This window comes from Squalius cephalus (genome assembly GCF_949319135.1).
Source record: "Squalius cephalus genome assembly, chromosome: 7".
NCBI lineage: Eukaryota > Metazoa > Chordata > Actinopteri > Cypriniformes > Leuciscidae > Squalius > Squalius cephalus.
Window position 1 is genome coordinate 30,000,841 of NC_137128.1, and position 27,157 is coordinate 30,027,997.

The 27,157-nt window shown below is 38.9% G+C and overlaps 1 protein-coding gene across 2 annotated transcripts in view; it reads left to right on the plus strand.

Moving 5' to 3' along the window:
• Positions 1-26,953, plus strand: part of lpin2 (lipin 2) — a 28,320-nt gene extending 1,367 nt beyond the window's left edge. The window contains exons 1-20 of one of the 2 annotated variants that reach the window (XM_079875629.1): positions 1,819-2,096; positions 4,693-4,893; positions 7,007-7,102; positions 7,262-7,566; positions 7,647-7,754; positions 7,926-8,052; positions 8,427-8,766; positions 9,083-9,182; positions 9,309-9,496; positions 10,825-10,918; positions 11,022-11,091; positions 11,200-11,292; positions 11,857-11,942; positions 12,952-13,102; positions 13,796-13,944; positions 14,912-14,998; positions 15,121-15,273; positions 25,756-25,870; positions 26,198-26,301; positions 26,497-26,953. In XM_079875629.1, coding sequence (XP_079731755.1) covers positions 1,995-2,096; positions 4,693-4,893; positions 7,007-7,102; positions 7,262-7,566; positions 7,647-7,754; positions 7,926-8,052; positions 8,427-8,766; positions 9,083-9,182; positions 9,309-9,496; positions 10,825-10,918; positions 11,022-11,091; positions 11,200-11,292; positions 11,857-11,942; positions 12,952-13,102; positions 13,796-13,944; positions 14,912-14,998; positions 15,121-15,273; positions 25,756-25,870; positions 26,198-26,301; positions 26,497-26,644 — 2,817 coding nt within the window. In that variant the 5' untranslated portion in view covers positions 1,819-1,994 and the 3' untranslated portion in view covers positions 26,645-26,953. Of the gene's footprint in view, positions 1-1,818; positions 2,097-4,692; positions 4,894-7,006; positions 7,103-7,261; positions 7,567-7,646; positions 7,755-7,925; positions 8,053-8,426; positions 8,767-9,082; positions 9,183-9,308; positions 9,497-10,824; positions 10,919-11,021; positions 11,092-11,199; positions 11,293-11,856; positions 11,943-12,951; positions 13,103-13,795; positions 13,945-14,911; positions 14,999-15,120; positions 15,274-25,755; positions 25,871-26,197; positions 26,302-26,496 lie in introns of those variants that run through there. The other variant, XM_079875630.1, reaches the window with a different exon arrangement.
• The last annotated feature ends 204 nt before the right edge of the window (positions 26,954-27,157 follow it).

Here is a 27,157-nt window from a genome sequence, read left to right on the forward strand (position 1 = left end):
TTATGTTATGCAAGTGAACATTTTTATGCAATAACGACTTCATGCCGGGCCCCACATCTCATGACACAGCAAAACACTAAAAATGTGAAGCAAGCAGGTGGTTGAACTTAAAAGTTAGGTGCCATTTAGTACATGCTCCATCCATAATGACTCTGACTACATCATTTGACCATTAAAAACCAGTAGAATGGGCTGAAGTGTGCTGCTCAAAGTCATTGAGCAAAAGTGATTTTGTTAAATTACTTTTTTAACTCTTTTTCCCTGGTCACGTCTTAACTTGCAACCTTTGTGTCAGCAGCACAGCACAGTAATAATTTGGATATCCCCACCCAATAGCCTTTAGTTCTTGCAAGTTTTTGTTTGTTTGTTTATTATGGAGATCACTTTGATTCATAATAACAGAGAGTCTAGCTAAAGAATAACTGTAATTGTGTTTTTGTGTGCAGCCAGATATGACTGTGCAATAGCACATCATTAAAGGTCAGCAGCCTTTGCTTACTTGGTCTGTCATGGCAAATAACAGACATTTCGTACTACACCTGATATTTTTCTAATGAGCAGCAGGACTGATAGCATGTACCTAACAAATACACGTGCCCTCTGTAATTAGAGGCGTTCCTGGAGACCACAGGTACACAGACCAACTTGCATCCAGTCTAGGTATTGTTTGCCAGTTAAACAGAGCAGGTGAACATACAAACCTTTGGACATCTTAGGTTAGAGTGCTTTATTTGACTAAATTGTAAATCAATAGAGACTATTCAGGATGTAATATATATTTGCATCACAGTGGCTATTGGTCGATTATTGGTTTTTAGATTTTAATGACTTGTTTACTCAGCTGAAATCTTACTATAATATGTGTAATAAACTTCTTTTTTTTTTATTAAAGAAATTGTTCATGTGTCCATGTTTTTGCATTTCACATGGATGTGTAGTGTAAGACTATATAGCTAGATTATTCTTCATGCCTTTTAGTTTTGATGCAGTATTGTAAATCTTGTTTATTACATTCTGTGTTAATCTTAAGGCTACAAATAATTATTATTTTCAACATAATCATTTATACCTAAGATTGTATGTTTACCCAACTCAATTTCAGACTACACTTGAAGAAACCCATTTATTTTATTTTATACCTATAACTATTCTTTAACCAGGGATTTTTAAAGACTAAATAGCACCCATAGGTCTCTTTTCTATCAATAATGACTTTATTTTAATTAGATCTCAAAATTAAGTTATCTATCTTGATACTGTACATTTTAATGTTGTGATGAATAAGTTTGGTTGTAGCATATAAAACTACGGATTTAATTTTAATTTTGTTTGTTTATTTGCTTTTGACAAAATTGATATATTTATAATATTTTTCATTTAATTAATTGTTAGCCGTAACATGAAAAGTATCGATCTGAATTTTAATATCAGTGCAGTCCTAGTATAGACTCAGAATTGGAATGAGATCAGTTTCATTATTGTGTCTCTGTGAGCTCCCATGCCGCTATAGAAGATATTCTGAGTTGAATCATTAACTAAAGTAAGTCGAATGTTTGTCAGAATCAGCATGGAGGACGTTTTCCTCATGTGATTGCACAGACGGGTGCAATACAACTACTGTTTTCCTCCAGCTCCCTTTTTCAAGGCCCTTATCAGTGGTCAGCCCCTCCGGCCCCCTCGCCGGAAATAAGTCTTATCTGTTGCAGAACTGCTGACCCCTTACTCTTACCTCATTGGCTAGAGAGAGTAGGTTCTTGTACCTAATTGGTTGATTTCTCAGGCCTTCTCTAATATGACGTGATTTGACGAACCTAAAATACAGCTTCTGTTATTCAACTGTATGGACTGTCAGAAAGGTTACGGTAGTTTGTTTATGAGAAGATCCTAGAAGTTCAGTCATTCAAACCAGGTTGGTGGGCCACCTGACATAGTGTTTAGGGTGACAGAGGTAAATGGATTCTTTGTAAGGGAGGAAACTCTTGAGGTAAACGGTGATGAAAAGACTCCATCCTAGGGCAAAACCTGAACTCTCTGGCAGCTGCACTGAGGACAACAGTGAGCAAGATGAGTCCTCATCCCTTAGGGCATCATCATGGGTGAGTGAGAAATGCAAATTAGACAGATCATTGATAACTGGCTGGGTGTGGAGTAAAGACTCCAGCTAAGCTTTAATTATCTGATCAGCAATTATCACCAAAATTGACTGCACATTGAGTGCATTTATGTGCGCATTTATCATGCACTGATTATACCTAATGACATGACAGTGTTTTAGGTCATGTAATTGCCCTAAAACTTTTTTTTTTTATCAGGTGAAGTAAACAGTTTATGCAAAAACAGATTGACACACCTATTTTCAAATCTTTTGTAATAAGTGGAGTTTTTGTTTTCCAGCTAATTTTTATTTAGTCTAAGATTTATGTTTGTTTTTTAGCGTAATGCTATTTGTCAGTGACTGGGGATTGCATCCGAATGGATTTTACAAATGATTTCGTTAGAGTGGTTACAGATTTTGACAATAAAATTATTGAATGAAATGAATTGTGTTAGTCTTTCAGCCTTTTATTTGCTTGCATTCTAAAACATTCACAGCCTTCAAAAACTTCTGGGCTTACATTAGGAGCTTGTTATGTTTAGGATATGAAATTATTCAAAAAGTATAGTTATAAAAAGAGATTGGTATTACATAATGATCTTTTTTTATAGTTGTTTGAACTATGTCCAGTTCAGTTTCATATGGTGTGTTGAAGCAATTAAAAGTTTTAAGTGTTTTGCTCTTAACTTTTCACAGTAAGTCTTTAAGACTCAGCTTGACCATGGGTGTCATATGTTTGTTGTTCTGTTCTGTTCTGTTCTGTTGATTTAAGGCTGTTTTCTGAGAATCACATATTTAGATAAGTGGAGATAGCTGATATGAGTGTCATAGCTAAGATCCATGCTCACAGTGTCCTCTATAAATTACCCTGCAAATACATTGTGAGACTGGGGTCAATTGTTCTGTTTTGCAGAATCAAAATTTTTTGTCAATCAGTGTCCCTTTTCAACAAATGTTTTCATATACACTACCATTCAAATATTTGACGTCAATAAGATTTTTGTTTTTAAAGATATTAATACTTTTATTCAGCAAGGATCCATTATATTAATTAAAAGTGACAGTAAATACATTTACAATAAATATATTTTAAATAAATTCTAAATCAGCATTTTTTAAATGTTTTTTCAAGGATTATGTGACACTGAAGGCTGGAGTAATGCCTGTTAAAATTAAGCTTTTCCATCACAGGAATAAATTAAAATTTAAAATGTATTAAAATAGTTATTTTAAATTGTAATAAAATTTTAAAATATTACTTTTTATTGTGTTTTTGATCAAATGTTGTTATTATTGGTATAAATTAGGGTGAGCATAAGAGACATAAAAACATCTTACCAACCCCAAACGTTTGAACAGTATTTCATAAGGTTAAATTAATTAAATGTCTATTTAGTACAACTTTTTTTCTGCCCCGTATTGCCAATTTTACCTCTACACAACACATAAGGTACTGTTTTGAGCATACTCTGAAATATTAGAGTCTGCCATTTGAAAGCATACTCTATGTACTGACGTTTTTTAACAGTAATGTGCAGCATGTTATACATTTTACTTTAAGTGCACTTCCTATTAGGCCAAGTGTTATTTACTCTTATGCTGTGCACAGCTTTTTGCACATCCCTTTTCTTTCTCTCAATAAAAGCAACTGCATGTGTGCAGAAACCTGCTTTATATGGTTTATGTTAATAGTTACTGTTGTGCCAAAGAGAAAGTAGGTTAGCCATGGGTGCAAAGGCTGTTAAGACCTTTCTGGCTGCCCCATGGTTAGAGAGAATGCTCTACTTTTGTTATTTGCCTTTCACTAACCCCCCTGGCATTTATACAAGCTGTGATAGTATCTTGTGATTTCCTTGATCTGATGTAGAAAAAAAGAAGCCTATTTTCACATCATTAGACCTCATAACAACTAAAATTAGCCATGTTGTTAAATCAGAATTACTCATCTTCATTATCATAATAATACATTCCAGAAATAGTGTTTCTGTGAACTTCACTAACACAATCTACTGGGAATTAATTTAGCATGTCGCCTCGTACCCTTGGCATTAACCTTAAATTTAGACATGATTTTTTAAAAATAATTTAAAATAGTTTTATTTACAATTAAATCATTGTCATAGATAAACATGCTTGTCAGTTCCAGATCCAGACCAGTTATTTTATACTCGTTAAACAGGTACTGGAAGTATGCCTGCAGCAATTCAACGGAAATGTACATTGATATTTACATTCAAAGTATGTCAGAAAAACAAAATTTTCTTTGCTCATCATGTGTCCTTATGACACAGTTGTTTGTGATAAGTTTGTTCTCTATGATCACCTTTTTGACCGTGGTTTTGAAACACATTCAGACGACCGCTCATGAAACAGCATTAAGCCGTCTGCAGGTCTGCTGATAAGAGTTTTAAAAAGGCAGACAGCCAAAGAGAAATGAGACTTTCACTTTCAACATGAGTAAAGGGGTGATTTTGCTACATTTGCCATGTACAAATACAGTATTGGAAAAGATTTACAAAAAGAAAGAGTGGTTCTTGTTTTGCAGCGTTTGTTGTTTTATGGTTAAATGTGTTTTGCTTTCTGTTCCTCTTTTTTAGGCGGGCACCATGAATTATGTGGGGCAGTTGGCAGGTCAGGTGCTGGTGACCATGAAGGAGCTGTATAAGGGCATTAACCAGGCCACGCTCTCAGGCTGCATCGATGTAGTGGTGGTCCGCCAGAAGGATGGCACCTACCAGTGCTCCCCTTTCCATGTGCGCTTCGGCAAACTGGGTGTGCTGCGCTCCAAAGAGAAAGTGGTGAGTACTGCAGTGCAAGTAGGATGTTTTAAAAAATAAATAAAATAATTGTGGGCTCATCAAACAAGTCCAAAGCATATAGTTTTTTCTCAAGCAACTGAGTTTCTGGAAACTTTACATAACAAAGAAAAAAGAAAAATCCACAGACAAGTCACTGTCAATATAATTGATCTGAGCTTTGGACAATATTAGCTTTTCTGCTTTCCAGCCTGGAATCTATTATGATAATATTACTCACTATTGTCTAGCACTAAAATGGCTGAATTTAAGAGCAAACACACATACAATCAAGAAAGTTCAGCTTTAATCTGCCAGAAGTCTTCATGATTCTGATATCTTCAGATATGCCTTCATCTGTGCCTGTCTGTGATGGCTCATTTGAAAATACTGTCTTTGTACCAGCTCAATAAACATGTTTCTGTGCTGGCATGTTCATGAGAAGATTCCTGCAGAGGGTACTGCATATTAACAGGCAGTTTTCCATGTGTTATAGGCTCTGTGAGCGTTAACAGATCAGGCTAAATCAATGCTTGAATGGAAAGACAGGAAACTCATGATTTATTTATTGTCTTGTGAGAGCGGAAGCAGTGTGTACAATTGTTCTCATTTAAACACAGTGAAATGTTGTAGTTGTTGAGGAAATGGGCTGTAGACTTAATCAGTCTGTGCATTCTATTCTAAGTGTTTATCTCCAGCAGTAAATAACAAGATTGTAGGCAATAAATAACATTTGAAAGCATTCTGGTCATATTGAAGCCGTTCTGATGTTTTCAATAATCTATAGTACACAGGCAGAATGTGTTAGTGTTTAGCATAAAACATTTAACAGTGTGCATGAGCAACAGCAGTAGATGGGGGATGGAAGATTTCTCACTATCTACAGGATGTGTGAAGAGGTTTAGAAAGAAGTGGTCGCTATGGCAACAGGTTTCTATGACTAAATGACTATGACTATGAGATAGGAAATGGAAGCAGAGGAGTAAGAGTTTTGTCAAGGTTGCCTCTGTGATTGGAGATATTCACTTCCTTTGAAAGGTATTTCAAGCTCAGTTTTGCCATTTTTAATCCCAGTTTCTCACTGGAGTTTCTGTCAGAGACTGTGGTGTAACGCATTCGCCCACAGTGCAGATAAAAGACAGCTGACCTCGCTCTCTTACCACCATTATGAAATAGATCTGTGTTGTTTAACTAAATAAATTATATTGCTGATACAAAACAGTAAATTAAGAGTCACAGAAACATCCGTCCCTCTCTTCTCACTATGCTGTGAAATTAAATCCAGATTTTGTTGTCCATAAGCACACAAGTAAGAGAGCTCTCTGTTCGAGATTTACTCAGGGTCATAATTTATACTGACATTAATATTTTGCCCCATTACTCTGCACCCAACAGGGTTGCTGGGTACATAAATCACCCAGCAACTGTGATACTGAGGCTCAGATGCCTAAAAATAGACAAAACAAGTTGGTATGAGAGGAGCCCGAAGAAACAATTTTGAGAAAACAGAAAAAAACAGGACACAGGGGAATAAATTGTATTTCCTTGGAGGTCTGTCTGAAGGATAATGTTTCTCTGGATGTCATCTGAGACTCAAACAGCTCGATGTCAGGCTGCCGTTGTGCTGGGTCGCAGTATCAGGTGTGTGATGTGATCATCTTTGCAGGTCATCTGGCTCAGAGCAGCACATATTCACTAATTGTGTTTGGTGGCTACTGGCAAGATCCTCCTCCATGGGTAGTGTGTCTCCTGTGAGCAAACAATTAAAACTGCATGGGTGGGCAAGAGAGGAAACCTTCTGTTTGTCCAAGTTTGGATGTGCACTTCTGGGAGAGTGAAAAGTCATGAGTTGAGAATGGAATCACAGTGTAAATGTCAACGGATATTGGCTTTTTAAGGTCATCTAAAACACATGCCGTACATAGATATTTTTTTTAATGAAAATATAAATGAACATTTCAAAGGTCAGACATCTGATTTAGAATCAAAGTGTCAGACAATTAGAAAAGCACAGGTCTTAAGTTATAAGTTGTAACTTATTGAAAGTTTGAGGCTACATCTTTTGATGGCTTCCATATTAAGGCTGTTTTAAAAGAATCCACTGCACTTCCTTCAGATTGACATAGAGATCAACGGGGAGCCAGTGGATCTTCACATGAAGCTGGGAGATAATGGAGAAGCCTTCTTTGTGCAGGAAACTGAGGAGCAGAATGTAAGTCCCCTAGTTCACAGGTGCTGTCTCTCATACTAATCACTGCACCAAACATCTTCATATGTTAGTATGAAAATGGCATTTTGTTTTGAAAAACATTTGCATTGCAAAGACTGCTTATCTGCCATTATTTAATGGTGTCTTTTTTTTTTTTTCTAGGAGATTGTACCAGCTCACCTGGCCACTTCCCCCATCCCCACTGAGAGTCACCTGTTTTGGATCGGAAGCGATCACAGGCCAAGTCAGAACCTGGATGACGATCCACTGGACCCCGAGGACCCTCCTGATCCCCCTTTTGCCAGCACAGGGGGAGCCAAGAAGAAGAAGAAACGGAGGAAGAAGCATAAAGGCGACCCACGGCGAGAGGAGCTGACCCCACCTACCAACATCAGCTCTACCCCTTCAACAGAAGACATATTTGAGATGGAACTGAGTTCTGATGAGGATGCTGCTTCCAACACCAGGTAACCAAATCACAGATGCACCAGACCTACTGATATCTGATGTTGTGGACATCTGTGATTAAAGGAAATCTTTCTTTCAGATCATCTTCAATCAATACAGTTCGAGAAGTTGAACCCAGGATACCAACAGTCCGTCATTCTTTAGACAACTACCCTTACTCTGATGGAGACTGGTCTCCATCAAACAGGTTTGTTATATTGCCACACCTCAAAATATGTTGATCCTTATAACATTGGAGGACTGCCCCAAATATGGTTTTAGACTTCGTTCTCTCTTCTGTTTTTTTTTTTTACTTTCACTTTCCCTTTTGCTTTTACCAGTTTATGTGAGTTGCTGTTTGTTATTATATTTTGAGCAGTCATGCCATGTCAGAGGCCTTTTCTCCCAAGAGTGACTCTGAACTGGTCGTTCGGCCCTCAGAGAGCCTGCTCAAAATGGAGTCACACATGCAGTGGACATGGGGAGAGTTTCCAGAATCTACCAGGGTAAATTAAATGTCTCAAACTTCTTTTCTTTGAAATTCATGTTGTTTAAATTTATATCATTCACATGAAAAGTACTCCAGATTTCCATAGAATCTGAATGGCTATTCTTCATAATGTTCTAGATGTGTTTGTTTGTTTAATAAATAACAAATTTGATCATATTTAAATCCATTCTGCTTGAAAATCCATCCCCCAAATTTTTATTTTTTATTTTTATTATTTTTTTTTTTTTTTAAATCTGCAAATTCTGCCTAGGCAAAGTAATAAGTTAATATAGAATAAAAAAAATCATACTTTTTTTATGCTATGATTTTGAGTTAACAGGTCATGAATAAATCTCTGCTCATCGCCACTCTCAAAAATGTGATTCCCAGGTTTCTAAGAAAGAGAAGATGGAGCTTCCAAAGACTGTGACCATAACGCCTTCAGAGAACACTCACTTCAGAGTCATCCTCAGCTCAGAGGCCATGGAGACGGATGAAAGAGAACGGGCCTTAGGGGCTCCTGGCTGTACCATAGTCAAGCCTGAACCCCGCACCCCTGTGACCCCCAAAACTCCCACGGAGTTGGAATTGGAGACGGTACCTAGTCGAATGTTGACCTCCACTCCTTCATCCATCCTCCCTGCTGCTCCCATTGCTGCCTCTGCTGCTCATGTAGGCGCAGACATGGGAGATGTTGGCCCCAAGACTGACTCACCCTCCAAGAAGAAAGGTTGGCCTATTAAGCACCACTCCCTTTCATACTTTCAAGGAAATTCTGCCCATAAACTGATTTTGCCAGTGACTGTTATCTTTATTTGATAGTGAAAGTGTGGGAGTAGATAAAGTTTAAATAAAGTTGTGGCTGATTCATGTTTAACAAGCCTAATTCAATGTGTTCTTGAAATAAAAATTGTGTACCTAAATCAATCTAATGTAGTTCTATCAAGATAATGCCTCCTCAGTTCAGAGGGCTTGTTTTAGCACTTTAGAGCTTGCTGTTCTGATTACTGATTTAAACCTAAAATGCTGACTGCAAATTTGTTCAGGCGTCCCAAAAAGAAGTCAGCACCAGGGCCCAGAGGACATCTACCTGGATGACCTTAATGTTCTGGAGCCTGATGTTGCTGCTCGTTACTTTCCTAAGAGGTAGAAAGCGAATCACACATCTGACCTACAGTATATTGCTTTTAAGATTAGATTACGGTACTTGGAGCAGTTCATAACAAGTTTATCAGGTGTCAGGTGACCTTGATGTGTTATGTGTATTCGCAGTGATTCAGACTCCGGCTCCAAGCACTGGATGGATTCTGGGATGCATTCAGGCTCTCAGTCCCCACAGTCTGTGGGCAGTGCTGCGGCCGACAGTGGCACTGAGTGTCTGTCTGACTCTGCCAGTGACCTGCCTGATGTCACTCTGTCTCTGTGTGGAGGACTCAGTGAGAACGGAGAGATTTCGAAAGGTATCTGAATCTTTCTGGTGTGTTCATTCATGGTGCGGAAATCACAGCTGTAGCTGTGGAAACAGTGGATGTGGTTAATTCTGTTCATTATAATAATGAATGGATTTAGCACGTGCTTTTATTCAAAGAGATTTGCAAATCTATCTATAAATTACAGAAACGTCTGTCTGTCTGTCTGTCTGTCTGTCTGTCTGTCTGTGTGTGTGTCTGTTCCTCGCATATCTCTCGAACCGTTAGTCCGATTGATTTCAAACTCGACAGGTGTCTCGCCACGGGCACGAGTAAGTGCAGTGCCAAGTTTGACATTGTTTGGATGAGAAATGCAAAATATATCGTTAAATATATCATTTTTAGAAGGTTGTGGTTTAAAAATAAACATTCTGACATTAGAGAGTTGTATCGGTCAAAGAAGCCCCAAGAAGGTTGTGGTTTAAAAATAAACATTCTGACATAAACACTCAGTCAGCTACACTGTTTACTTCTGAATATTATAGTTTGGTTCCCGAACGTGATAAATCCATCTATCTATAAATTACAGAAACGTCCGTCTGTCTGTCTGTGTGTTATTCGCATATCTCTCGAATGTGAGATAACCACTAAATGTGTGAAAACCACTATTTTCTGTTTCAAACTTTCACATAGCATCTTTAGGTTATAACAACATTGAAAATCAAAATCTGGATTTGAATTTTTTAAGATTTATTATAAAAACGGATTATTTTTTCCCAAAAATGCAATAAATTCATGACTTTTTTTTTTTTTCAAAATGCAATTAATCCATTGAATCAATATAAAGTTATTTTTGATCATATTGCCATCGCAAGAAATATCTCCTGAACTTTTTTGACGGCGATCAGCTCACAAAAACTGATTTTGCACGGGCACTTTGCACTGCTCCCTGAATCGAGGTGCTTATTCATTTGTGGATGTTAACTGAATCTGTAAGTCAGCTATGCTGTTTACTTCTGAATATTATATTTCATTCTGGTGCGCTTAACGCTATCGCTACTGTGTAATAGTAGCCTATGCTATTCACCAACTAAACATATCCTATTCAATGCGTTCACAGTCTCTTTCACGGGCATCATTTGTAGTTGCCTATTCACAAACTGTTTGCTCAAGCATAGCGTTTTCTCGGAGTTCACTGTGTGCTTTTTACCATGCACAAATAAAAATGTCACTGAACTTTTGCTGTGTAATTGTAACAATGAGCACACACCAAACCAACAATTACTAAAACACACAGAAAAACTGATTTTGCACGGGCATTTTTTGCACTAGTGAAAATAATTCAAGTGATTTAAATGTCTCTTTCTGCTTGTTTCTAGAAAAATTCATGGAGCATATCATCACATACCATGAATTTGCAGAGAATCCAGCTATCATAGACAATCCAAATTTAGTTGTTAAAATGGGAAACAGGTTGGTTTGGATTTAAATAAAAGAAAAATATATTATAAATATATTTGTATAATGCTCACATCAGTAAGTAAATTGCCTTTTTTGTGCTTTATTTTTTTTTTAGGTATTACAATTGGACATTGGCTGCCCCTTTGATCTTAAGTTTGCAAGCATTTCAGAAGAATTTACCTAAGGTATTTTGTTCTCCCTAATAGTATATTTTTACTTCAGAAACCCTTCAAAAGTGCTGTGACGTACTCTTAAATAGTAGGTCAAATAGCTGTTGTCAATTATATGTTCAGGCTACAGAGGAAGCTTGGGTGAAAGAGAGGATGCCAAAGAAATCGGGCCGTTGGTGGTTCTGGAGAAAGAGAGCAGACAGCACTATTAAACAGGTAAGACCAGAGCGTTGTGACCTTTAGATATGTATACCATTTAAACATAAAGGTTTTTATGAAGTTATAATCAGGGAGTAGGAACAAAACCTTTAAGCAGTTACTGTTCTTTTAATCCCACTGCATTCCAGCACTAGTCTTTAGACTTCTGTCAGCAGATCTGATTACACAAGCATCAACATTCACCTAATTGCCTTAACAAAAGGACAAGCGCACGTCTTTGTTGTAAAGAAGATGAATTGTGCTACCTCTGAGATCTTCTCTCTAGAGCTTCTGCTGTCATTCAGGCCTCATACATCAAGCTCCTTCGCTGCCCTCATCTGGCACTTCTGTAATTAGCACCACTTTGCGGTGTGGAATTTTACAGCCTAGAATTAGGCCAGGCAGCTCATCAGACTATTAGTAATAACCTGGAGGCATGAGGATGAAATGGTCATGTAGTCAGTCACAACATGTCACAACAAAAGCAAATGGTGACATGTTTACACAGATTTGTTATTGCAGTTTTTAAATGTGTGGCAGTGTGATTTGATGTACTAATGCTTTTTTTGTCTTGTTATACAGTCAGAAAGCACTGGAAAGCTGGAAATGAAGCAGTCCCAAATGGAGGATGGCAGCTCCTCTTTGTCAATGGAAAGTCATGCCCGCAAGTGAGTCAGAATATGGAATATGTGCAGATAATAATGAAACTGGTTGTTGTCCCTGAATATAGCCGAAGGTTATAGACCAGCTATGTTAACTGGCTTAGTTGTACAAAAACAAGTAAAAGATAAAAGTATCAGTTTTATCATTGACCCTTGCTCTGATTGATTGTTGACTAGTTTTTCCCCCCTTAAAGGGTTAGTTCACCCAAAAATGAAAATTCTATCAGTAATTACTCACCCTCATGTTGTTCCAACCCCGTAAGACTTTCACTCATCTTTGGAACATAAATTAAGATATTTTTGATGAAATCTGAGAGCTGGCTCAATCCTTCATAGGCTGCAAGATAATTGCTATCTGCCAGCCCAGAAAAGTTAGTAAAGACATTGTTAAAATAGTCCAAGTGACTACAGTGGCTCAACCTTAAGTTTATCAAGCGACGAGAATACTATGTACACAAAAAAAAAAAAAAAAACGTTTTAATAGCCTACGTTCTGACGTACAACCCAGAAGCGCTGTGCTGTTACACTACGTGAAATCACCCAGAGGCCCACACAGAAGAAAATGAATAGTTGATTAAAGTCGTTATTTATTTTTATTTTTTTGCACACAAAAAGTATTCTCGTCGTTTGATAAACTTAAGGTTGAGCCACTGTAGTCACTGTAGATTATTTTAACAATGTCTTTACTAACTTTTCTGGGCTGGCAGATATCAATTACCTAACAGCCTATGAAGGATTTCATCAAATTTCCTCTCAGATTTCATCAAAAATATCTTGATTTGTGTTCCGAAGGTGAACGAAAGTCTTATGGGGTTGGAACAACATGAGGGTGAGTAATTACTGACAGAATTTTCATTTTTGGGTGAACTAACCCTTTAATACACAAGAAGTGAATCAGGACGATCCAGCCTACTTTCTGTTTTGTCTCATTCTCTGTGGTGCCCTTTTAATCTAAATTAGGAATGGATGTAGTTGCAAATTTAGTTCACTGATTCCCTGTTTGCTCTGAGTACAGAGTGGACACCAGGGACTCATCCAGCGATGAGGAGGGGAAGGAGGTGAGCGCTGCCGCATCATCAATGGAGCGCAAGGTCCATTCTGAACCACACGGCCACACATCCACTCACTCCTACCGCAAGTCCCTGCGCCTCTCCTCCGACCAGATTGTGAGTCTACATTTTTGTTAGAAGAAGGAGACGGAAATATTTAGTTCTGTAGACATAATCTATGCTAAAACAGTCACTTTACACAGTGACTATTATTTACATAAGCATCTTCAACACTTGCTCAAGTGGTTTTGACTGAAATATCCAGTTCAGTTCTGTTGCCTGTAGTGCAACTGCTCTCTGTGAGTCAGTTGATTAAAGCTGCCTCTTAAGCTTCCTTCAGGAATTTATGTAAAAGCTCTGTGACTCATTCTGAAAGGGTAGTGTCATGACGTTGATTTGCACTAGACCGCCCCCTGTTGGCAGCTTGAGAAGCAGTTATGCAATAGAAAATCTACTTCATTAAATAAAGCTTATGTCTTTTCATAAATTTATGAAGACTTTGTAGTGTAGATGAACTGATTGTATTGCAAAATTAAGTCTCAGGACTCGGGTCAAATTAATTTTAATCTTTAATCTTGTTTCTATTATTCAATTATTAAAGCACATGTTTATTTATATATTTCGCAGGATTCAGCAGTCAAGTGTATGGTGCAGAGGATTATGTATCAATTAGTTCATTAATATTAGTTAACTATACAGATAATCGTCACAATTCTAAACCCATAATTTGTTGCAATTGTGGTAATACAGATAGAAAAGATGCTATGTGGTGTTAAAGAGATGCAATGATCAGGTGGTATTGACTTACAGGCTAGTTTGAAACTCAAAGAAGGACCCAACGATGTGACATTCAGCATTACAACACAGTACCAGGGCACGTGCCGCTGTGAAGGCACCATCTACCTTTGGAACTGGGATGACAAAGTTATCATCTCAGATATTGATGGAACCATCACCAAGTATGTATTCCACAGACATGCATCACACTAATGAAAAACATTTGCTGGGTTGTTTGTTGAAAATCCACCTTTGTTCTTCATTTTTATAGTTTACTGTAGTCATGAATGAGGGGAAAGGCTGAGGTGTGCATAAACATTTCCACTAGTTACTGCAGAAGGACTCATTCACTGCCAGGTTTTTTACTGCCAGAACCAAAAGAGGTTTATAGATCAAGGCCGAGCTTGTTTCATCAAAAACAAGTACTCAGGGTATGTGGCAAATAATGAACCGCTAATAATGATCTTGCATCGCAACCCACTCCACTAACGCTTACAATGACGAAGACAATGTGCCATTTAACGGACAATGTCTCCCTGAGTTTTTCTGGCTGTTTGATGGAGTTCACAGCTCCAGTATTAGTGTGATACCGGTCCGCCATTTTTGGTTTTTAATTACTGCAAAGCCGGCTGTAATATAAACGCATCTATGCAAACTAATGCTCTCCGCCTCCAGACTCGTGCCCTCAGTGGCTGGTGGGTGGCAAACATCAAACGGGCAGATTGACTGCCGCTTATTATTTCTCTGACCTGCTTGCCTGACACATCTCTGTGAGTCTGTGAAGCAGGGCGGCTGACTGTGGGGTGCGCCCAGACCAGGGTTGGACTAGGAGGAGGATGTCACCGTAATGAGCCAATTTAAATCTTGCTCTCTCTTAATGCCACTCAGAAAGAGTCTGAGATAAAACGCTAAAGTGGGGAGAGGATCCTCATTAGTAGATGACACAGAGTTTTGCCCAAGCTGAGAAAAAAATCTCTCTTCTTCGCAAGTCTATTAGTTCTAAGAATAAAAAGAATGTCAGAAGCTATATTTAGGAACCCAGTTGAATGAGACTTGGACTTCCTTCTAAGTAGAACAAATATGCGCCAGAGGATTTTGCTCCTTTTGCTAGTAGATGCCATGTTCACCCGTATGTTTATGTGTTTTCAGATCAGATGTGTTCGGGCAGATTTTGCCTCAGTTTGGGAAGGACTGGACGCACCAGGGCATTGCTAAACTCTACCACTCCGTGGCTGAGTGAGTTTGCATTCTTAATCCTCAACCCCATGAAAATGCATTCCTCGAAGACATGTTTTAAAAGGGCTCGACTAAGAGACTTGAAACACTAGTTTTGATAAAAGGGTGCTTGTGTTTTCCAGGAATGGATATAAATTCCTGTACTGCTCAGCAAGGGCAATTGGCATGGCAGACATGACGCGAGGTTATCTGCAGTGGGTAAACGACGGAGGCATTATCCTGCCCCGTGGACCCCTCATGCTCTCTCCTAGTAGCCTCTTCTCGGCATTTCACAGGTATTATACAAACTTCTTAGTTTTTAAGTGATAGGTCAACCACATTTCGTTCCAAACAGGTATGACTTTCTTCTGTGGAACAGAAAAGAAGATATTTTGAGAAATGCCTCAGTGTTTTTTGTCCGTACAGTGGAAGTAGGTGGTAACCAAAACATTCTTTAAAATATCTTTTAATTGTAAATGAGTAAATGACAGAATTTTCCTTTTTGGGTGAACTATCCCTTTAATAAGCAGAATTAATTATAATAATAAAAAAAAACAATGAAGCAGAATTCATATACAAGTTCCAAGTAGTTGATTTAATTTATTAGGGCCCGAGCACCGATGGTGTGAGGACCCTCTTGGAATTGCTCTGTTTATTAGGGCCCGAGCACCGATGGTGTGAGGACCCTCTTGGAATTGCTCTGTTTATTATTATTATTATTATTCTTCTCCGCATTTAATTGCATTTTTGAGGGCCTAAACATGCTCGAAAACTCACAAAACTTTGCACACGCGTCAGAACTGGCGAAAATTTACATCTGATATAGGTTTCAGAATTGGACGGGGCAAAATGGCTCGATAGCGCCACCTATAAAAGTTCAACGGAGTGCGCCTCCCGCAACGTTCCACGTACGTGCACGAAATTCGGAACATACATGTAATGACCTAATACCTACAAAAAAGTCTCTTGGAGCATAGCCCTAAACACAACAGGAAGTCAGCCATTTTGAACTTCCTCTCAGATTTTTGTGCAGTTTTTGCCATTTTCAGGCCTCGTACTTTAACGAACTCCTCCTACAGTTTTAATCTGATCATCTTCAAATTTGGTGAGTGTAATCTTAAGGCCTTTGCGACGTTAAATTGCGAAGATCTTGAGTTTTCGTCGAAGGGCGGGTCCTCGGCGGCCTGACAAATTTCGATGTTTCGCCATGAAACAGGAAGTTGCTGTAACTCAGGCATGGAATGTCCAATCTGCCCCAAACTTCACACGTTTGATAAGAGTTCTGTCCTGAACACATGACCATGCTCATATTCAGTTATAGTCATAGCGCCACCTGCTGGCAACAGGAAGTGACATGTTTAACACTGTTATGGACTCCTAATAACATATAAAAAAGTGCCAGCAAGTGCTAAACATGCTAACAACATACTAGAAGCATGCTAAAACATGCTAGCAAACTCTTAGCTAAGTGCTAAAGCATGCTATTATTGCAATTAAATAGGAATTTGCTGTAACTCAGGCATGGAATGTCCAATCTGCCCCAAACTTCACACTTTTGATAAGCGTTCTGTCCTGAACACATCTACATGAGAATATTCAGTTATAGAAATAGCGCCACCTACTGGTAACAGGAAGTGTCATGTTTAACACGTTGATGCCATTCTAGCAACATGTTAAAAATGCCATTGACTTCTAAACATGCTAGAAACATGTTAAAACATGCTAGCAATACTTAGCTAAGTGCTAAAGCATGCTAATTCAATGAAACAGGATGTTGTTGTTACGCAAGAAGGCAATGTCCATTCTGCACCAAACTTCACACTTTTAATAAACGTTCTGTCCTGAACACATGACCATGCTCATATTCAGTTACAGTCATAGTGCCACCTGCTGGCAACAGGAAGTGACATGTTAAACACTGTTGTGGACATATAAAAACATATAAAAAAAGTGCCATCAAGTGTTAAACATGCTAACAACATACTAGAACCATGCTAAAACATGCTAGCAAACACTTAGCTAAGTGCTAAAGCATGCTATTGCTGCAATTAAATAGGAATTTGCTGTAACACAGGCATGGAATGTCCAATCTGCCCCAAACTTCACACGTTTGATAAGAGTCATGGCCTGAACACATGTCTATGCTAAAATTCAGTTATAGTAATAGCGCCACCTGCTGTCAACAGGAAGTGACATGTTTAACACTGTTGTGGTCTCCTAATAACATATAAAAAAGAGCCAGCAAGTGCTAAACAGGTTAGCAACATACTAGAAACATGCTAGCAAACACTCAGCTAAGTGCTAAAGCATGCTATTACTGCAATTAAATATGAATTTGCTGTAACTCAGGCATGGAATGTCCAATCTGCCCCAAACTTCACACGTTTGATAAGAATCATGGCCTGAACACACGTCTATGCTCAAATTCAGTTATAGTAATAGCGCCACCTACTGGCAACAGGAAGTGACATGTTTAACACGTTGATGCCGTTCTAGCAACATGTTAAAAATGCCATTGAGTTCTAAACATGCTAGAAACATATTAAAACATGCTAGCAATACTTAGCTAAGTGTTAAAGCATGCTAATTCAATGAAACAGGACTTTGTTGTTACTCAAGAAGGCAATGTACAATCTACCCCAAACTTCACACGTTTGATAAGAGTTATCTCTTGAACACATGTCCATGCTCATATTTAGTTATAGTCATAGCGCCACCTGCTGGCAACAGGAAGTGACGTTTAACACTGTTCTTGACTCCTAATAACATATAAAAAAATGCCAGTAGGTGCTAAACATCCTACCAACATACTAGAGACATGTTAAAACATACTAGCAAACACTTAGCTAAGTGCTAAAGAATGATATTACTGCAATTAAATATGAATTTGCTGTAACTCAGGCATGGAATGTCCAATCTGCGTCAAACTTCACACTTTTGATAAGCGTTCTGTCCTGAACACATGACCATGCTTATATTCAGTTACAGTCATAGCGCCACCTGCTGGCAACAGGAAGTGACATGTTAACACTGTTATGGACTCCTAATAACATATAAAAAAGTGCCAGCAAGTGTTAAACATGCTAACAACATACTAGAAACATGCTAAAACATGCTAGCAAACTCTTAGCTAAGTGCTAAAGCATGCTATTATTGCAATTAAATAGGAATTTGCTGTAACTCAGGCATGGAATGTCCAATCTGCCCCAAACTTCACACTTTTGATAAGAGTCATGGCCTGAACACATCTGCATGAGAATGTTCAGTTCTAGTAATAGCGCCACCTACTGGCAACAGGAAGTGACATGTTTAACACGTTGATGCCGTTCTAGCAACATGTTAAAAATGCCATTGAGTTCTAAACATGCTAGAAACATGTTAAAACATGCTAACAATGCTTAGCTAAGTGCTAAAGAATGCTAATTCAATGAAACATGACTTTGTTGTTACTCAAGAAGGCAATGTCCAATTTGCACCAAACTTCACACGTTTGATAAGAGTTCTGTCCTGAACACACATCCATGCTCATATTCAGTTATAGTCATAACGCCACCTACTGGCAACAGAAACTGACATGGTTAACACAGTAATGCAGTACTAACCACATAATTATTGTGTACTGAGCATGCTAGAAACAGACTAAACATGCTAGCAACACTTAGCTGAGTCATGAAGCATGCTATTATCACCATTATACAAAACATTTTGTAACTGACTTTGACATACTCTTACTATATATACCTCCTTAAATGTACATTTCCCAACCATGCTCTGTCTTCCTAAAACCACCGAGTGTTGATGGCACGGGTGCGAGGGCCCTTTCATCGCTGCTTGCAGCTTTAATTATTAGGGCCCGAGCACCGATGGTGTGAGGACCCTCTTGGAATTGCTCTGTTTATTATTATTATTATTATTCTTCTCCGCATTGAATTGCATTTTTGAGGGCCTAAACATGCGCGAAAACTCACGAAACTTTGCACACGCGTCAGAACTGGCGAAAATTTACATCTGATATAGGTTTCAGAATTGGACGGGGCAAAATGGCTCGATAGCGCCACCTATAAAAGTTCAACGGAGTGCGCCTCCTGCAACGTTCCACGTACGTGCACGAAATTCGGTACATACGTGTAATGACCTAATACCTACAAAAAAGTCTCTTGGAGCATAGCCCTAAACACAACAGGAAGTCAGCCATTTTGAACTTCCTCTCAGATTTTTGTGCAGTTTTTGCCATTTTCAGGCCTCGTACTTTAACGAACTCCTCCTACAGTTTTAATCTGATCATCTTCAAATTTGGTGAGTGTAATCTTAAGGCCTTTGCGACGTTAAATTGCGAAGATCTTGAGTTTTCGTCGAAGGGCGGGTCCTCGGCGGCCTTACAAATTTCGATGTTTCGCCATGAAACAGGAAGTTGCTGTAACTCAGGCATGGAATGTCCAATCTCCCCCAAACTTCACACGTTTGATAAGAGTTCTGTCCTGAACACATGGCCATGCTCATATTCAGTTATAGTCATAGCGCCACCTGCTGGCAACAGGAAGTGACATGTTTAACACTGTTATGGACTCCTAATAACATATAAAAAAGTGCCAGCAAGTGCGAAACATGCTAACAACATACTAGAAGCATGCTAAAACATGCTAGCAAACTCTTAGCTAAGTGCTAAAGCATGCTATTATTGCAATTAAATAGGAATTTGCTGTAACTCAGGCATGGAATGTCCAATCTGCCCCAAACTTCACACTTTTGATAAGCGTTCTGTCCTGAACACATCTACATGATAATATTCAGTTATAGTAATAGCGCCACCTACTGGCAACAGGAAGTGTCATGTTTAACACGTTGATGCCATTCTAGCAACATGTTAAAAATGCCATTGAGGTCTAAACATGCTAGAAACATGTTAAAACATGCTAGCAATACTTAGCTAAGTGCTAAAGCATGCTAATTCAATGAAACAGGATGTTGTTGTTACTCAAGAAGGCAATGTCCAATATGCGCCAAACTTCACACTTTTAATAAACGTTCTGTCCTGAACACATGACCATGCTCATATTCAGTTACAGTCATAGTGCCACCTGCTGGCAACAGGAAGTGACATGTTAAACACTGTTGTGGACATATAAAAACATATAAAAAAAGTGCCAGCAAGTGCTAAACATGCTAACAACATACTAGAAACATGCTAAAACATGCTAGCAAACACTTAGCTAAGTGCTAAAGCATGCTATTGCTGCAATTAAATAGGAATTTGCTGTAACACAGGCATGGAATGTCCAATCTGCCCCAAACTTCACACGTTTGATAAGAGTCATGGCCTGAACACATCTACATGAGAATATTCAGTTATAGTAATAGCGCCACCTGCTGTCAACAGGAAGTGACATGTTTAACACTGTTGTGGTCTCCTAATAACATATATAAAAGAGCCAGCAAGTGCTAAACAGGTTAGCAACATACTAGAAACATGCTAGCAAACACTTAGCTAAGTGATAAAGCATGCTATTACTGCAATTAAATAGGAATTTGCTGTAACTCAGGCATGGAACGTCCAATCTGCCCCAAACTTCACATGTTTGATAAGAATCATGGCCTGAACGCATGCCTATGCTCAAATTCAGTTATAGTAATAGCGCCACCTACTGGCAACAGGAAGTGACATGTTTAACACGTTGATGCCGTTCTAGCAACATGTTAAAAATGCCATTGAGTTCTAAACATGCTAGAAACATATTAAAACATGCTAGCAATACTTAGCTAAGTGCTAAAGCATGCTAATTCAATGAAACAGGACTTTGTTGTTACTCAAGAAGGCAATGTACAATCTACCCCAAACGTCACACGTTTGATAAGAGTTATCTCTTGAACACATGTCCATGCTCATATTTAGTTATAGTCATAGCGCCACCTGCTGGCAACAGGAAGTGACGTTTAACACTGTTCTTGACTCCTAATAACATATAAAAAAATGCCAGTAGGTGCTAAACATCCTACCAACATACTAGAGACATGCTAAAACATAATAGCAAACACTTAGCTAAGTGCTAAAGAATGATATTACTGCAATTAAATATGAATTTGCTGTAACTCAGGCATGGAATGTCCAATCTGCCCCAAACTTCACACTTTTGATAAGCGTTCTGTCCTGAACACATGACCATGCTTATATTCAGTTACAGTCATAGCGCCACCTGCTGGCAACAGGAAGTGACATGTTTAACACTGTTGTGGACTCCTAATAACATATAAAAAAGTGCCAGCAAGTGTTAAACATGCTAACAACATACTAGAAACATGCTAAAACATGCTAGCAAACTCTTAGCCAAGTGCTAAAGCATGCTATTATTGCAATTAAATAGGAATTTGCTGTAACTCAGGCATGGAATGTCCAATCTGCCCCAAACTTCACACTTTTGATAAGAGTCATGGCCTGAACACATCTACATGAGAATGTTCAGTTATAGTAATAGCGCCACCAACTGGCAACAGGAAGTGACATGTTTAACACGTTGATGCCGTTCTAGCAACATGTTAAAACATGCTAACAATGCTTAGCTAAGTTCTAAAGAATGCTAATTCAATGAAACATGACTTTGTTGTTACTCAAGAAGGCAATGTCCAATTTGCACCAAACTTCACATGTTTGATAAGAGTTCTGTCCTGAACACACATCCATGCTCATATTCAGTTATAGTCATAACGCCACCTACTGGCAACAGAAACTGACATGGTTAACACAGTAATGCAGTACTAACCACATAATTATTGTGTACTAAGCATGCTAGAAACAGACTGAACATGCTAGCAACACTTAGCTGAGTCATGAAGCATGCTATTATCACCATTATACAAAACATTTTGTAACTGACTTTGACATACTCTTACTATATATACCTCCTTAAATGTACATTTCCCAACCATGCTCTGCCTTCCTAAAGCCACCGAGTGTTGATGGCACGGGTGCGAGGGCCCTTTCATCGCTGCTTGCAGCTTTAATTATTATTATTATTATTCTTCTCCGCATTTAATTGCATTTTTGAGGGCCTAAACATGCTCGAAAACTCACGAAACTTTGCACACGCGTCAGAACTGGCGAAAATTTACATCTGATATAGGTTTCAGAATTGGGCGGGGCAAAATGGCTCGATAGCGCCACCTATAAAAGTTCAACAGAGTGCGCCTCCCGCTGTGTTCCACGTACGTGTACGAAATTCGGTACATATGTGTAATGACCTAATACCTACAAAAAAGTCTCTTGGAGCATAGCTCTAAACACAACAGGAAGTCAGCCATTTTCAACTTCCTCTCTGATTTTTGTGCACTTTTTGCCATTTTCAGGCCTCGTACTTTAACGAACTCCTCCTACAGTTTTAATCTGATCATCTTCAAATTTGGTGAGTGTAATCTTAAGGCCTTTGCGACGTTAAATTGCGAAGATCTTGAGTTTTCGTCGAAGGGCGGGCCCTCGGCGGCCTGACAAATTTTGATGTTTCGCCATGAAACAGGAAGTTGCTGTAACTCAGGCATGGAATGTCCAATCTGCCCCAAACTTCACACTTTTGATAAGCGTTCTGTCCTGAACACATGACCATGCTCATATTCAGTTACAGTCATAGCGCCACCTGCTGGCAACAGGAAGTGACATGTTTAACACTCTTGTGGACTCCTGATAACATATAAAAAAGTGCCAGCAAGTGCTAAACATGCTAACAACTTACTAGAAACATGCTAAAACATGCTAGCAAACACTTAGCTAAGTGCTAAAGCATGCTATTACTGCAATTAAATAGGAATTTGCTGTAACTCAGGCACGGAATGTCCAATCTGCCCCAAACTTCACACGTTTGATAAGAGTCATGGCCTGAACACATCTACATGAGAATATTCAGTTATAGTAATAGCGCCACCTACTGGTAACAGGAAGTGTCATGTTTAACACGTTGATGCCGTTCTAGCAACATGTTAAAAATGCCATTGACTTCTAAAAATGCTAGAAACATGTTAAAACATGCTAGCAATACTTAGCTAAGTGCTAAAGCATGCTAATTCAATGAAACAGGATGTTGTTGTTACTCAAGAAGGCAATGTCCAATCTGCGCCAAACTTCACACTTTTGATAAGCGTTCTGTCCTGAACACATGACCATGCTCATATTCAGTTACAGTCATAGCGCCACCTGCTGGCAACAGGAAGTGACATGTTAAACACTGTTGTGGACTCCTGATAACATATAAAAAAGTGCCAGCAAGAGCTAAACATGCTAACAACATACTAGAAACATGTTAGCAAACACTTAGCTAAGTGCTAAAGCATGCTATTGCTGCAAATAAATAGGAAGTTGCTGTAACTAAGGCATGGAATGTCCAATCTGCCCCAAACTTCACACTTTTGATAAGCGTTCTGTCCTGAACACATGACCATGCTCATATTCAGTTATAGTCATAGCGCCACCTGCTGGCAACAGGAAGTGACATGTTTAACACTCTTGTGGACTCCTGATAACATATAAAAAAGTGCCAGCAAGTGCTAAACATGCTAACAACATACTAGAAACATGCTAAAACATGCTAGCAAACACCTAGCTAAGTGCTAAAGCATGCTATTACTGCAATTAAATAGAAATTTGTTGTAACTCAGGCACAGAATGTCCAATCTGCCCCAGACTTCACACGTTTGATAAGAGTCATGGCCTGAACACATCTACATGAGAATATTCAGTTATAGTAATAGCGCCACCTACTGGTAACAGGAAGTGTCATGTTTAACACGTTGATGCCGTTCTAGCAACATGTTAAAAATGCCACTGACTTCTAAAAATGCTAGAAACATGTTAAAACATGCTAGCAATACTTAGCTAATTCAATGAAACAGGATGTTGTTGTTACTCAAGAAGGCAATGTCCAATCTGCGCCAAACTTCACACTTTTGATAAGCGTTCTGTCCTGAACACATGACCATGCTCATTCAGTTACAGTCATAGCACCGCCTGCTGGCAACAGGAAGTGACATGTTAAACACTGTTGTGGACTCCTGATAACATATAAAAAAGTGCCAGCAAGTGCTAAACATGCTAACAACATACTAGAAACATATTAGCAAACACTTAGCTAAGTGCTAAAGCATGCTATTGCTGCAATTAAATATGAATTTGCTGTAACACAGGCATGGAATGTCCAATCTGCCCCAAACTTAATATGTAACATGCAATAAACATGCTAGCAACACATAGCTAAGTTCTAAAGCATGCTAGAAATGCTAAAGGAAGTTGTTGTAACTTAGGCATACAATGTCCAATCTACCCCAAACTTCACACGTTTGATAATAGTTATCTCCTGAACACAAGTCCATGCTCATATTCAGATATAGTCATAGCGCCGCCTGCTGGCAACAGGAAGTGACGTTTAACACTATTCTGGACTCCTAATAACATATAAAAAAGTGTCACCAACTGCTAAACATGTTAGCAACATACTAGAAACATGCAATCAAATACTTAGCTAAGTGTTAAAGCATCCTATTACTGCAATTAAATATGAATTTGCTGTAACTCAGGCATTCAATGTCCAATCTACCCCAAAATTAAAGGGTTAGTTCACCCAAAAATGAAAATTCTGTCAGTAATTACTCACCCTCATGTTGTTCCAACCATGTAAGTCTTTCGTTCATCTTCGGAACACAAATTAAGATATTTTTGATGAAATCTGACAGAATTTTGACTCCTCCATAGGCTTCCAGTGTGACCGAAACTCACCGGCCCAGAATAGTTATTAAAACATCGTTAAAATAGTCCAAGTAACTACAGTGGCACTACATTAAGTTTATCATGCGACGAGAATACTTTTTGTGCGCAAAAACAAACAAAAATAACGACTTTATTCCACTTTTCATTTCCTTCTCTCTGGGCCTCGTAGTGTGTTTGCGCTGCGCGTCTGTGTTGCACGTCATCACGCAACACACACATGACCGGCGTCGGCCAATAGTGAGCCTACGTGGTGACGTGTGACACAGACGCGCTGCGCAAAAACACTACGCAAACCAACTAGACATCCAGAGAGAAGGAAATGAATAGTGGAATAAAGTCGTTATTTTTGTTTGTTTTTGCGCACAAAAAGTATTCTCGTCGCTTGATATACTTAAGATTGAGCCACTGGAGTCACTTGGACTATATTAACGATCTCTTTAATAACTTTTCTGGGCCAGCAAGTTTCGGTCACACTGGAAGCCTATGGAGGAGTGAAACATGGCTCAGATTTCATCAAAAATATCTTAATTTGTGTTCCGAAGATGAACGAAGGTCTTACGCGGTTGGAACAACATGAGGGTGAGTAATTACTGACAGAATTTAAATTTTTGGGTGAACTAACCCTTTAATATGTAATATGCTAGAAACATCATAAAACATGCTAGAAATGCTAAAGGAAGTTGTTGTAACTCAAGCATACAATGTCCAATCTGCCCCAAACTCCACATGTTTGATAAAAGTCCTGCACTGAACACATCTACATAGCGATATTCAGATATAGACATAGCCCCACCTACTGGCAACAGAAACTGACATGGTTAACACAGTAATGCAGTACTAACCACATAACTATTGTGTACTAAGCATGCTAAAAACATACTAAACCTGCTAGCAACTACTATATATACCTCCTTAAATGCACATTGTCCAACCATGCTCTGTCTTCCTAAAGCCACCGGGTGGCGGCGGCACGGGTGCGAGGGCCCTTTCATCGCTGCTTGCAGCTTTAATTCCAAATGTTTTCTTTGTTTCAAAGGGAGGTGATTGAGAAGAAGCCAGAAATCTTCAAAATCGAATGCCTTACTGACATCAAGAACCTTTTCCTGCTCAACAAACACCCCTTTTATGCTGCATTTGGAAACCGAACGAATGTAAGTTGGACTGCAGTTAACTTTCTTTTCAATGCATGCTGACCTCAGCAGCAGAGTCAAAGGTCCGCATAAAGATTTATGTGTGAGGTTTAGAACTTAGAAGCGCTGTCCCCTCAGGCTACACGCTCATGACCAGCTGCTACAGACCGGTCAGCTGAATAAATTCTAATGTTTGGGTGGAGGAAGACATTGGATGTTTATTCAGGCACGACTGCATAGGTTTCATCATAAAATGTCAGAAACTAGCATAGAAGGATATTTTTGTTTGTGGACTTTGTGGAAAGAACAACACAGATTGGAGTCTGATCTTCTGACTGTCTATTTCAGGACGTCTTTGCCTACAAGGAGGTTGGAGTGCCACTCTGCAGAATCTTTACGGTTAACCCCAAAGGAGAGCTCATACAAGAGCAAACCAAGGGCAACAAGTCCTCGTAAGTGCGCACATTGATCTGCAGAGTTACATAAAAGTAACTCTGAAGTCAACCTCAGCTGTCAAAGATTATGCTGATGCGAAGGTGGAGAGCTGATTCTTGAACTTTGTTCAAGGTCTTCTTGAGAGTCGAAGGGTGCTTTTGTTTGTTTAGCTGTCTTACACTCTTTCTCTTTCTCTTTCTGTTTGTGTGTAGGTACAGTAGATTGAGCGAGCTGGTGGATCACGTCTTTCCCTTGCTGAGTAAAGAACAAAGTTCAGCTTTCAGTTTCCCAGAATTCAGTACCTTCTGTTTCTGGCGTCAGCCTATTCCTGAGATCCGTCCGGAGGACCTGAATTTATAGACCATGCCTGAAGGCCCATCTATTACATGGTCACGGTCATCCCTGCCATTGGAACCATTAAATGGTACCCTGCAACATCTCACATCTCTAGTTAAAGACAAATAAAGTGGCCACCGTATTCCACCTGGGAAACATGAGCTCCACAAAAAAGAGAGAAAACATCAAAACACACCCCAGAGTCACATTAATGGGATGTAGGCAGAACTTCCACAAACTAAAACACCTGGTGCTGCTCCATAACAATATTTCTAATCTGTATCATTTTGATTAGCTGCTATAAGTTAGGCTGCTTCAGATCTTAAGGAATTTTTTGCAAATGGGCTAATGTTTACAGTATTAGAAAGACGATCAGTGGCCTATTGGCCAGTGGAATGAACGTGCACTGCACAGCTGTTTGTTTGGGTATGTGTAAGGTTAAAGGTGGCATAAAAATATGCTTACAATTGAAAGTAATGAACAAAGATATTCTTTACAACCACTAATTTGCATTTATAGAGCATAGATTATTTATAT